The 14,026-nt window shown below is 41.9% G+C and overlaps 1 protein-coding gene across 3 annotated transcripts in view; it reads left to right on the top strand.

Moving 5' to 3' along the window:
* Nucleotides 1–12,375, top strand: part of NEURL1 (neuralized E3 ubiquitin protein ligase 1) — a 185,142-nt gene extending 172,767 nt beyond the window's left edge. For all 3 annotated transcript variants that reach the window (XM_042461067.1, XM_042461068.1, XM_042461069.1), the window contains 2 exons: nt 4,846–4,992; nt 6,857–12,375. In XM_042461067.1, coding sequence (XP_042317001.1) covers nt 4,846–4,992; nt 6,857–7,098 — 389 coding nt within the window. In that variant the 3' untranslated portion in view covers nt 7,099–12,375. The remainder of the gene's footprint in view (nt 1–4,845; nt 4,993–6,856) is intronic.
* Nucleotides 12,376–14,026: the final 1,651 nt, after the last annotated feature.

The raw sequence follows: 14,026 nt of genomic DNA, 5'->3' as shown, positions 1-14,026 counted from the left end.
GCTCTTCCTGTGGTGCTTGCCCTGAGATTTGTTTTCATACCTGGAGACTCATAGAAACACAGCATATCTCTGATCCTTGCTGGTGTCCTGAGATCTGGCAACCCTGCCTCCAACACAAAGAGATGGTTTAAGGAGAGAAGAGCTGCACATATGCCTTTTCATTTCAATAGGAGCCTTCCATCAAAAGGCACGTCCTAAGTGATGGGTGGCTACAGAAATCTCCACATGTCTGCTTTTATAGAACTTCTCGGTCTCGCTTATTGCTATCATTAAAACACTGTCCATCAAACCATATTGGGCAAGTTGCATGCAATTTCATTTCTCTGTTTTGTTTCTTTTCAACTGGGCCAATGCAGAATTCATAGAAATGGAATTATCTTGGATAGATCAACAATTGCCTTCAAATACAAAGTATGCCTGTGAAATTGGTTTGGAATAGTTATTTTGTGAACTACAGAGTATTGTTTTCCCTTCCTTTTGACCTTTACTGAACTGATGGGAATCAGTTCACACACACACACACACACACAGAGAGAGAGAGAGAGAGAGAGAGGTGACCCCGTAATGGCTGCCAACAATTGCCATGATTAGCCAACTTGAAGATGACTAACAGTCTATTAAAAACAGCTGCCTTTTCTCAGAACAGTGTATACACCACGATGATCCTGGCATTACAAGGGTTATGTGTAAGCATAAATCATTTTATTGCCTCTCACTCCCCCAACTGGCCAGACTTAAGAGCAGGACACTGAAAAAGCTAGTACTATTGAGAGATAGTATTTAGAGAGCACTTGTAGCACCTTTAAGACTAACTGAAAGGAAGAAGTTTGCAACATGAGGTTAAGTGTCCTTCCTCAGATGCATTTGGTGAAGTGGAAAGTCAGGGACAGACTTTCCCTGACTTTCCAGTCCATCAAATGCATCTGAGGAAGTAGACTTAAGTCTTTGAAAGCTCATGCTGCAAACCAAATGCAAGACATAACTTGTGCACTTGTACCTTCCTTGGCTTATAAAATAAGGTGGGGCATGGAAATGAGGTTGTTGCCAGGACCAAAGTCCCAAGGTGGCTCTTGTACTTTTAGGTAGCATTGAAGTCAGCGGTGGTTGGTGGGTCGCAAACCAAGTACACAGCCCACTTATTTTCTTCTCTCTGCTTCTGTCACCCCTTTTCTCCCACTCTGTCCCTCCTCCCCATCTAAGAAGTGCTGGGGAAGTGACAGATTGCTTTTGCAGAGATCTGAACTTATTTACAGAGGACTTTTGCAATTAGGATGAGGGTTCAAGAGAGTAGTTCGAGCCTGTTGCCCTTCCCTGCTTGAAGAGATGCAAAGAAGGGAGACAATCCTGTGCCCCCCTTGTGCCATAATAAATTTGTTAAATCCTTAGCCAGATTAAAGACCAAAAGAGTTAGAAATTTATTTTGGCATAAGCTTTCATGGACTGCAGGCCACTTCATCAGATGCACGAAGTAATGTTATACTCATGCTTGGGGTGAAGTAAGAAATAAATGAAAGGCAAAAAACTGGGATGATGATAATTACTTTAATGCAGGAAACATGTGGCCCGCTGGGCCATTTTTTATTGACCCCGTGGGTAAAAAACAGTGACCATTGACCTTCTAAATTAATAAGTTAACACCTGAAGTGAGATAAATGCTGGTATCCATTTTCAGGCCATGACTGATTGATATGCTTGATCTTCTGGATAACTTGTGATCCAGACATTTCACATTGGAGTCTGCCTTTGAAATTGCTTTTTTGAAAAATTGCCACAGAATGCTGGGGAGGCGTGCATTAAAATGTTTTTCTCTGGGTTTTGTGAATTGCCATGTTGTCATATTTGTATCCTATGTAGTAAAATAGATGGTGACAGATGACATATGTCACACTGGGGAAAGTCCTTGGCATTATATATGGTATTATTAGGTTCCAAATTGGGACTGCTCAAGTAGTTGTGAAGATATACTTGGATAGGCTTCCAGATTTCATGGGCAGATTTTGAGTCTCAAGCTCAGGCCCCTCAAAATGGACAAAATTTGCCTCCCAAACCCTTCTAATGAGTATTTGGGGGCATTTAAAAATAAAAAAAATAAAATTTAAAATGTTAAAATAACAGTCCCTTGGAAGGCCAGTGTGACCCCCTAGTCTCTGACAATTGCCCACCTCTGGACCATACCATCACCATGGATTATCCCTAGTCTCAGGTTTTAGCTCCTGAAATACTGGAGCTTGCGGCGCTCCTGACCTGGCACCACTTACTGCAGTGTTTGGTTCTATCATGTGTCTTACTACTTGGTTTGCAGCTATTTTAGCTTAGCTTGCTGTCTATAACTAAGCAGAGACCTATTACCCAAGGCCTGAGTGAGGGAAGTATCATTATTCAGGCTGGACCAGAACTTGGAAAAGGTACATTTTTGAATAAAAATCCTTATTCCCTGACATAGCATGTCCACTGAAGTTATAGCCCAACCATGTGACTTTGCCAAACCCTGGGATGGCCTGTAGATTGTGATGATACTTGGAAATGGTTTAGGGAAGGGACCTCAGGTCTAATTCCAGATCTGTTTTAAGATTAAGAAGATTAAATCTTGCTTTCTCTTTAGAAATAAATTGCATTTGTTCTATAGACTTACTAGTCTGGCTCATATTTTTCATTACATTAGGTGGATCACGTAGTCTAAAAAATACCTGATGTATTTATGTAAGTTGTGACTCTCTACCTGGTAACTCAGACCACATACGGTTGTATTGAAGGGCTAGATTGTAGACATTGGATTTTGGAATATTTTCTGACTTAAAGTGGATAGTCTTTAAAAGTGTATAGGAATCAGATTTTCAATGTAATAACATCCATTATGAAAGTTGTACAGTAGTATCTGTGCACACGCGTAGGCTCAAGTTAATGGTGGGTGGCATAAACATCTTAAGTCCCAGCAGGATTTCTCAGATGCTTCTTGTCTATGAATCCAGCTGATAAAAATATTCTCAATCATAGAGCTGGAAGAGATCATGAGGGCCATCTGGTCCAACCCCCCTGCAGTGCAGAAATATACATAGAAATCATCCATAAAAATGGTGGCATTATGCTGTGAAGCCATAAGAGTATCCACAGCAGTGCTGTTATACATGCTCTCCCCCATCCTATAGTTGGTAGAAATTTTTAGAGCTTATAGAAATGCTTCAACACCATCAGGGATAACATTCCTGATGGCTTGTAGTCTATAGAGGATGTTGGAATATAATAACTAGGACAGTATTATAAAATGACAATTTGAATTCAAATTGGAATGTATGGAAATGAAGTGGCTAGTCCAGTCTCATACCCCATACTTGTCTATTCTCTTCACTACAGGCTAGTCCATTTGCCAAACAGGATTTGTCGCTTCATTTCCATGCATAAAGGCTAGTTCACAAGGTCTTTGTTCACAAACGAACATCATTAAGACTGGACTTGCCACTTCATTTCCATACATAAAGGATTCAAATTTACATTCTCACACACCTAGGGTATATATAAGTCTGTCCCTGAACTAGAATTAGCCAAAACATAGTGAAAATTCAATTGCACTGTAAGAATCTGTCTTTCCTCATCTATCCCATCTATGGGCTGCTCTGCCTCTCAGTGGCAAGAAAGCCTTGTTTGTTAGCCTCCCACTACTATCTGTTTTTAAACAGAGACTGGAGACTGAATTTGAGATGCAAGTATGCAGATTGTATGCTCTACCACACATTTGTGGTCTTTCCCCTAAATGATTGTCTGTATATTTTTCTACCATATCTGACACCACAATCACCCTGTTTTTGGCTGCTTTTTTCTCTTTTCATTTTTTAAGGTAAATAAGTACGTGAAGCTTGAGCCATGGTGACAGTTTACATGTAAACAGAAATAACTGAGCATGAGCCAACTGAAACACAAATGTGTTATTGGAAAACAACATGCAGATATTGGTCCCAGGGTGTTTTCATAAAAGCCACTGGTCTTTCTTCTATCTATCTATCTATCTATCTATCTATCTACTTGGACAGTTTTCACACCAAAACACAGATCATGGGAATGTTTTACTACTATTGAATTTGGAATTTTATTACTTGTAGCAGTAATCCCTCCCTCATGAGGACATCTTCATCATCTTATGCTTTCTTTTCCTTTATCTTTCCAGAAACCTGAAACTGAAAGAGGATGTGCAACTAACCCAAGTTAACCAATGAATTTTGTAGCTGGGTGGGGATTTGTATCCAGCTCTCTAGTCTTTGTTCTTCTTCTGAGCGTTCAAGTCAACTTTGACAACTGTATCATAGGGCTTTTGAGGCAAGATTGATTTAGAGGGAGTTTGCCATTGCCTTCTTCTAAGGCTGAAAGAGTATGGTTTGCTGAAAGTCACCCAGTGGGTTTCCAGAGCTGTGCAGATTGGAAAACTGGTCCTCCAGAGTCCTAGTGTAACATTTAAACCACTATGGGATGGGATGGACGGGCACAAAAGAGTGGTCTGAGTCCACCCCGGCTGGAAGTGGGTCAGACCCTGCTCTCCGCATGGCCCACTCCCAGGGCAATCTATGGCTGCAGGGACTGACTGGCTCCACCAGGAGTCAGAGTATTCTGGCTCCTTTTTGCTTCAGTCCTAAGCACTAGAGTGCTGCTTGGGTGCAGCTTCCAGACTCTTTGGAGGCATGCCTTGTTTAAACAGCATGTCTCTAAAGTAGCTGAAAGCCACTTAATTTGGCCCGTCTGTTCAGGCTCTATACCAAATTAGTGATCTTCTCTTAGCTTGATAATTTAACCACTGTGCCTTATCAGGTCTTGGTGAAAGTGCTGTTAAACCACATCAAAGTATCTTTCCTTCTGTAGGTTCTACTCTCATGGCTGAGCGATTGGGCCCATCTGCACCAAGTTCACCAACTTCATCTCCAAATTCACCCTCCGTCCTCTGCAGTGGTGTTTCTGATCCTGTTTTGAGCACATGTGGTTCTGGTCCACTTGGTAGCTCAGTTAGTGGTAAGTACCTTTCCTGCAGCATCAAAGTTGCATCCCATCCAGTTCCATCCCATAAGGACCTGACCCCTTCCTACACCTTTCAGTAGAAGATTCCTGTCTGCAAAATTCTATAGTAAGGTGCAAATATCAGGAGTCATAAGCATTTTTTAAAAACAAACAAACAAAAAATCATCATTTAAAGTCTCTATTTGAAATCTGTTTCTATGGTGAATTCTCATACAATGGTAAATTTGTTTAAGACTCCAATCTAATAGAGTAAACAGATGCTGAAACATATTAATGTGATTCTAAAATAAATGTTAAACTTAGCTATGCAGTGATATCTTTTAACACTACAAAAATGAATCAGCATTAAAAAGGAAGGGGAGGGGAGGGGTGATCTTATAGGGATGATATCATAAGGGGCATCCTCCAGTAATGTCATTAAAAGCATTCTACATTAGCCATCAATCATAGTTGCATAAAGCCATTCAAGCAAAAATAATAAAATCTAACAAGTAAAGAACACACCAACACAAACACATTTCAAAGGAGTGCTCTGGACCTGAGATTCCACCTTCTTGTCCTGAGAACTGGAAGGAGGGTCCAGGTTCTGAGACTGAGGGACAGAGTTGGAGGTATGAGAACCCTGTTAACACATCTCTATTTGTAATGTTCTCTGAATCTGAAATTTGTTATTTTTTGAAGATACAAAAATTGAAATGGCAGAACTGTCTTCTTGGCAAATTAACTCAGTTCTCTAGACATTTCTCAGCATCCTGTGACATTTCTCCCAGCAGTGACCAGAAAGAGAGGTTTTAAAACAAACAAACAAACAAACAAACACCACTGTAATTTTGCAGGGAGGGTATTGCTGTATACATATAGAGCTATATACATTGCATATTCCTTTATTTTGTCTACTGACAGAAGTCAGATTCATCCTTTTGGGAGCTGACTAAGGAGTTTATCACATTGGCTTTCCTCCCACAATAGATGTGGGATGTAACTTTAAGAAAGCAGATCTTATTTCCCTGTGACCAGGGAACACAGCCCATTTGCAACCTGAGCTTCTGCTGCATCTTTTCAAGAATGGAAAGGGAGCCCAGAAAACCTGGGTTGCAAACAGGCTGCGTACTCCCTGGCAATGGAGAAACACGATAAGATCAGCTTTCTTAAAGTTACATCCCGTGTTTATCATGGGGACAAAGCCAATGCGATAAACTCCTAAATGAGGTGTGATGGTGTGATTGGAGTGAATCCAATTGCTGATACCAACAAGAGCTGATGCATTGAATCAGTTGGATTTATGTTTGTTATTTATTTGAAGCATTTTTACCCTGGAGCAATGTACAATGGTTAAAAATATTAAATAATTAAATACACAAATATAAGCAATTAAAATAGACTAAAATAATTAAAAACTCTAGACATGTAAAACAGGCATGCCAGCCACTCCTGACTTTAAGACCAAATGTAATGCAAAACAGCGCAGGCTTACCTATGTGCCAGAAGCTTAGGTAGGATGGAGCCATCCTGACTTCCTTTGGGAGGGAGTCCCACAACCAGGGTGCTATTATAGAGAAAGCCCTGTGGCATGTGCCTACCAACCTTAATTCATAGGAAGAGGACATACTCAACAGGTCCTCCTCTGAGTATATCAAATTTTAGGCAGCATCACATGGGAGGAGGTGATCATTCAGATATTTACATACTCACATAAGCACCGGCATAGCATTCAGCAGTTGAGTTAATGAGTCTATCCACATTGGGACTAGTGATTGGATTTAAACCATTGTGCTAATTTTTTACTGCTCATAATTTGATCTGGTGATATCCCAGGACTGCAGTTGATCAAAGACTGACCGCCTTTCTTGTGTTGCAGGCACAGCTCCAAACTCTCCAGTAAGCATGCCAGAATCCCCTCTTTCCCCTTCCATCTCAGGGTCCTGGAATGATGAATGCACCATCTGCTATGAGAACATGGTGGACACCGTGATTTACTCCTGTGGACATATGTGTTTGTGCTACACATGTGGGCTCAAACTCAAGAAGATGGCCAATGCCTGTTGCCCTATCTGTAGACGTGCCATCAAGGACATCATCAAGACCTATCGCAGCACTTAGAGCAATTTGACAAACAGGGCAGGGATTGGGGAGATGATCCTGATGAAAGTGAACCAGACCAGATGGGAAGGGGTTGCTTTAGTTACCAGTTTCCCATCCTTGCACATGTAGCTAATTCTGAATGTTGCTACCTGTGGGTAAACCCCAGAAATATGAGGGCTAAAGATTTTTTCCTTCCTGGGCATCTAGCAAGGAGTACTGCCAACACTTAGCTATGCAGCCAGCTATGCAGGGTTGGCTCTTGTGCTCTCCTTTCTGGGTTTCCCCTTCCTGTAATTTCTCTGCCCTTTTGTCCCATTGTGATGCTGCAAAGATCAAAAGAGGAACGGATCCTCTTTTGTCATTAAATGTATGAATGAATTCAAAATTTGGGAACCCACTAGAGCAGAGAAAGAACAAGACATTTGAGTACTGAAACCACCTTGGGGGAAGCACCGAGTCCCTTGTGTAATATTTCCTCCAAAATTTCCAGTCAGCTGGACTGGAAAGAACTGTCAGTGACAGCTGTCACAAAGGCACACCTGTGGCAACTGGATCTTCTCCTTCACCCCACCCCCAGTGCTATCTGGCATATACTGCTGCTAAGGAAGGCAGTCTTTGGGTGTTTTTTCTCTGTTGTGTGCTGCATAAAGGAGGCCCACTTTTAATTGACGATGTTCAAATTTTGCTTTTCACAAATACTCTCTTCCTTCTGTGCCAGAAGATGTTGTTCCTTTTGGTACCACACAACATTGTCTCCTTCATCAATGTTTCCTCCTTTGCTTTCTCAAGCCCTCTGTATTTTTTAAAAAAGTTTTGCTCCAGAAAGTTGTTTTCAATGGCCATCATAAAATGATGGCGCACATTATCAAAGCCATTAGAAGGAAGGCCATTCGACATCTGTCCCATCTCGGAAGGAAAGGAATATCACCAATAATTTAAGTATCCTTGGTCAAACTGAATGTAAAACATAGTACTGGGTCTACTTTGTTAAGAAGAAACATCAGAATCATAAGAAGTTTATCTTTCAACAAAAATGGTTTAATGAAGGTTTTTAGAAGCACTCTTCTTCCCATCATGTGAAGAACAATGCTCTTGGCTTCACTTGCTCCTACCACTGTGAATATGCTTGGTGCAACTGAATTTTTGGCATTTCCCTCAGTGTCTTGCTACAGCTGGTTATCCTGTTAATGGACAAGCACAAGGCCTCATTTGACAATGGCCCCCAGCACTGATCCATTTGATAAACCATAAAACAAATAAGAAACTCTGGCCATATAATTTCTTAGATCCAAATGGACTAATGACTTCTAGTAGCCCACACATTACCAGAGTTGGGGGAAGCCCCATATCCCAGTTCTAAATCTTAGCTCCCAGCTGTGGATGCCATAATGTTAAGTAGGGAACAGGTGGATTAAAATTAGGGACCATGAGGGGAACAGAAGATTACTGGAGGTGAGACTTATTTCCCTCTTCGCCAAAAGTGTTTCCATCAAGTATGGGGTGGATTTTCTCCTCACCAAAGATATGTTGTGCTAATATATAGTACTGAAATTTCAGTGTGATAGCCTATATCAGGAAGAGAAGGTAGAAATCTTCTGTTTGTAGCTGACAAGGGGAGGATAAAATATATGTCCAAGTGCCCCCAAAGTACACAGCACCTGCCATGAAGGAAAAGGCAAATCTTTCTTTTACAGTACAGTCATTCAAGTGAAAACCTTGGGTTGGACCCTCTGTCCAACCATATGAACTGTTTCACCCTGTGCTAGACCCATTCCAGCTCATTGTTTACAGGGATCAGCATTGTATGTGCTGCTGAGCTTCAAGTTTGACATGTCTTACTCCTCAAAGTGTCATTCCAAAAAAAGGTGCTCTCAATCTTCTTTAGGGGCTCTGATACTGCTTGGATCCTAGCCTTTGGTTCCATGGTCCAGACACAGTTGTTCATGGTACCCAAGATTGGCTGCGTCTAGTGGCTACCTTACTCTGCCTCATGATTCAGCTGGCCCTGCTGGTTGGGCCTCTGCCTATGATCATCTGAATATGGAGTGTTTTAATAGAATAAAATTGCTGTTTGGGCTCAGCAGCTCATCCTGAATTGGGCTCAAATAGCTGAATCCAGTTCAGGTGTTGGGAAACCATGGAAAAGGCTAGTTTGAATGTTTGAATAACCAGTTTTTCCCAAGCTGGGAGTTGGCAAACACTATGCCTGTAGGAGATCCCTTTTGAGGTAAGAGACGTTGTGATTCCTGGTAGACTAAATACTAGCAGTTAAGGAAAAGCCTTAGAAAGGGGAGGAGAGTGTTTATAACAAACCATTGTTTGACACGAACCACTGACTGGGGTGGTTAAAAATCTAAAATGCTTCAGTTCTCAAGTGTTTGCGCACTTCAATTTTGCTACATTACATCTACCCTTTAAAAACAAATCAGCATCTCATCTTCACTGTATCTTGGTTTGGTTTTCTACCTCAGTGGCATGAGGTGGTTGCTCATTGCCTGTTAGTTGATGCTAGGTAATTTTTGCAGCCCAGTCTCTAATAATCTCCCCCTTTCATTTAGTGGTAACGTGCATTTGGAAATCTTCATAGTTAAGCTCCAAATCTACTACTTAAGAGGACCAGATGGAGAGAGCAACCATCCAATTTGTCTTTATTTTTGACAATCTGGGCATTCAAATCTACTTTAAATTTGTACTACTTCAGGAACCTCTGCCTCCTTTATGTTCTAAGACCAGTAGAACCAGTATTGATCCAGACTGAAGTCTGAATAGGTTTTTAAAACAGACAAAAATACTGTGTTTATCACATCAGTTCCTGGGCAAGTAATCTGAGGATCACATCTAGCCTGACATCCTGCATCAAGCAAGAAGAGCATAACATGCAGTTGCATGTTGTCTCATGCCCCAGCATTTGTCAAGCCCTAGACAGTGCTCCTGCTGCTTACTGATGGAAAAGAGAGAGAGGGAGAGGCAGATCAAATGGTGAAGAAATGGCAGGTCTCTGCTTGGAGAGTGAAAGGAGTGTGTGCTCACACAAAGCATGCACATTCTTTTTCTTCCCCTTGGAGCCCAAACCACCTATATCACAATCTGATGTGCTGATATACTGTATTACTAAGGAGCAGCAGCCACTGACTTGATAGCTGCCAGAAGCAGGTGGTTTTGGACAGTGTGCATAGAGCTAAGAATAGCTCCCTGCACCTCAAAAAGAGACATATGCACATGTATACCACTAACCAGATGCTGGCCCTAGATGACCTTTAGCCATCAATGGAATAAATGAGAGAATTATCTTAGGCTGCAATCCTGTGCCCACTAACATGGGAATAAATTTCATGCCAGCCAATGGAACTTACTAGATCTGCAAATGATGGAATGTGCATTCACTTCCTCCTACCAAGCAATTTCTCCATGTAAGTGGATAGGGCTGTCCGCAGGTATTGGTGTTGCACATGGGTCAGCATGTTGGCATATAGGGAACAACAGATACAGCCATACTCACAAGCCAACTACTTCAAGTTTATTAACCTTCTGAAGACAGAAAATATTACTATTTATTTGTAATATTTTGATTGTAGCATATTCATAGTTGGAAAGGATGGGAAAGATGCAATTTTTATAATATCCAGACAGCAGAACTAGGGATGGAAATTAAAGTACTGTAGGAACAAGAACATAAATGTTGTCAGTCAGTATTTACATTTCTCTAGAATGTATTTTAATATGGGAATGTGCTTGTGGGTGCTTCTTTCCAGGGCTTCAGCATTTTGGACTTTATGCCATAGGCACTAGTAATCTGAGCCTGTTTTAGAATGATGACTTTCATACTTAAAATGTTTATAGTTGATGCTGCTGTTGTGCATGGGGAAATTGGCTCTAGAAAAGGCACTTTCTGCATTTCTTGTTAGTATCCCTTTTGGCATCATCCCTGCAGGGGGCATGCTCCCTTTGTTTTATGTTCAATTGTGGCTTAAGTAACACCACAGCTATATATTTTTTAAAAACCCAGGGTTTCGTAGGGAGGGCAGGGTGGCATTTAAGTTTCATGTTCATTTTCATGTTAAAATCTGTTTTGTTTTGTTTTCCATTTGTTTGCATTGCATTTGTTCATCCCCCCCACTCCCTGCACACCCCCACCCAAGTATTCTTCTGCTTTCTGTAACATAATGTTTTCCATCTGAAGTATTCCAAGGGGCATCAGACCTAACAATCATCTGAGTTTTAGGACAAAGGCCTTATTGGGAAAGGTACACGTTTGTAAAGCACAAAGACTGACTGCTATGACTGCATCTGCACTACAGAAATAATCCAGTTCGACATAACATTAACTGCCATGGCTCAGTGCTATGGAATCCTGGGAACTGTAGCTCTTTGACAGAGAAGGCTAAATGTTTCACAAAGCTTCAGTTCCCAGAATTCCATAGCACTGAGCCATGACAGTTAATATGGTATCAATGGATTATTTCTGCAGTGAGGAGCCACCTATTTTAGCTTAATAGGGCTTTCTGTTCCATGAGCTCGCTCTCTCCTCCTACTCTGTGGCTCTTCTGTGAGATGGTCATAGAGGTCTAGCCGGTTTTTGTCAATGCAAAACAATGCCTTCAATGCAAAGCATTTTAAAATGAATGATTTAATGAATAAATGACTTTGTTTCATTTTCATTCATTTCCCTTTCCACTGAATGAACAATTGGGGACTCGTTTCACATTAAAACCCGTTAGGCTAATAATTCTTGATTACATGGGTCCAATCCTCAAATACAGGCTTACAAAGGTGGAGTACATTCAGATAGCATTTAAGCATTGAGTCATAAACTATAGGTGGAAAGTGGGCCTGGATTCCTTGAAAGGGTGCCAAAGCTGCGGCAGCGTGGCTACAAGGCACTCCTTTGGTACTGCATTGTATGGAAGCAGCACCAGAGGAGCATCATGACACTGCACACTATGTGGAGCGGTGTGTGGTGTCATGGTGCCCTGGGGTAGAGTCGGGTGTGCCATCTTTCTGGCCGGTCTGTAAAGGGCCTAGGTAACCTTTTCTGACCTAACTCCTCCCCCAACCTGATGGGAACATCTTTTACCTGCACTCTGCAGAATGGGCCTCCTCCCCATGAAGCTGATGCCCAGAAAAGTAGGTCTTGGAGGTAGTTACTGTCATGGAAATATTGTCATAATCATGACTAAGTAGCTATCCTGAATACTAAAGAGTTATGGATTATTTGGGAAAATTGAAAGAGATCACAAGGGTCATGCAGTCCAATCCCCTGCAATGTAGGAATATTTAATCAAAGCACCCCTGACAGATGGCCATCCAAGCTCTGTCTGAAAACCTCCAAAGCAGCATATTGCATTGTCAAAGAGCTCTTATTATCAGGAAGTTCCTCCTAATATTTAGGTGGAATCTCTTTTCATGTATTTTCAATTCATTGCTCCATGTCCTAGTCTCTGGAGCAGCAGAAAACAAGTTTGCTCCATCTTCTGTATGACATCCCTTTACATATATAAACAAGGCTATCATATCACCACTTAACTGTCTCTCTAGGTTAAACATACCCAGCTCCCTAAACCACTCCTCATAGAGCATGGTTTTCAGACCTTTCACCATTTTTGTTGCTCTCCTCTTGATGCGCCCCAGCTTGTCAACATCCTTTTTTAATTGTGGTGCCCAGAATTGGACACAGCATTCCAGGTGAGATCTAACCAAAGCAGACCAGAGTGGCACTATTTCTTCCCTTAATCTAGATACTATACTCCTATTGATGCAGGCTAGAAATGCACTGGTTTTTTAGCTGCCGCATACACTGCTGATTCATGTTCAGCTTATGGTCCACTAAGACTCCTAGATCCCTTTTGCATTGTCAAGCAAGATGGTATCACTGGTCTGCCTCTGACTATGGCCTCTCTGAAAGCCTAAATAACTAACAAACTTGTTGCCTGATTTTGGTGGTTTAATTTGTCCAAGTAGGGAGAAGAATGAGGAAACATCAAGGCTCTGATCCTCAAATCCTTACACAAAAATTGCATGACAAAATCCATGATTATGCTGCTATCAGCTTTCACTGGTCTGCATTCATCTGCAGAGACACTTTCCCTCAGTTAATAAAAAATAACCTAAGGAAACAAGCTCTTCTTCTCCCCTTGCACCTACCCTCCAGCACCCCTCTTGCAACTTCAAGATCAAACCCAAAAGACTAATTTGTACACTAAGGCGGGATACACACCGCCATTTAGTACGTATAGGATACGTACTAGGGTTAGGAAGGGGCGGTGCTTCCGCACCCCCCTAACCCTAGTACGTATCCTATACGTACAAGATGGCGGCGCCCCTTCTACATGGGCGCCGCCATCTTTACGTACTGGACGCACAGCATCCAGGCGTGTCGCGGCGCCTATGACGTCGCGAGTCTGCGCCAGGCGCCTCGCGACGTCATAGATGCGCCGCAGAAAGAAGCTCCGAAATGGAGCTTCTTTTTTGCTCCGCGCGGGAGTCGCGCGGTTTGGCTGCTGCGGCTCCCGCACGGAGCAAATGGCGGCGGCGGGGAAGCGCCGCAAAGCGGCGGTTTGTACCCCGCCTAAGACTTCTTTGTGTGTACTGAAATCTGGCTTGGGGGTGGCACTTTGGGACAGGTGCAGGGACAGTGAGAAAAGGAGTACATTATTTTTCTCTCCACTTAGGCTTGGGATAGGGCCATACTTAATGAGGACCAAAGATGGAGACAGCTAACAGAAGCCAAAAAGGAAGTTCAAGGTTGTTCAGATAGGAAAGGGGCATTTCAGTGGGAGCTGTAACAGAACAGGAGCTTGGTTTCATTCTCTCTGTGTTCAAGTGTAGGGTCCAGAGTAATTCATGTGATTCAATGTCATTGAAATGAGAATTTTATCTTTTAATTGCTTTATTTAAAAAAAGTTTTGTGTTCTGTTTATAATATATCTATCTATAAAAGACTATTCCA

This window comes from Sceloporus undulatus, chromosome 3, assembly GCF_019175285.1.
Source record: "Sceloporus undulatus isolate JIND9_A2432 ecotype Alabama chromosome 3, SceUnd_v1.1, whole genome shotgun sequence".
Classification (NCBI taxonomy): domain Eukaryota; kingdom Metazoa; phylum Chordata; class Lepidosauria; order Squamata; family Phrynosomatidae; genus Sceloporus; species Sceloporus undulatus.
Note: the sequence above shows the minus strand (reverse complement) of the source record. Positions and strands in the feature narration are given on the sequence as shown.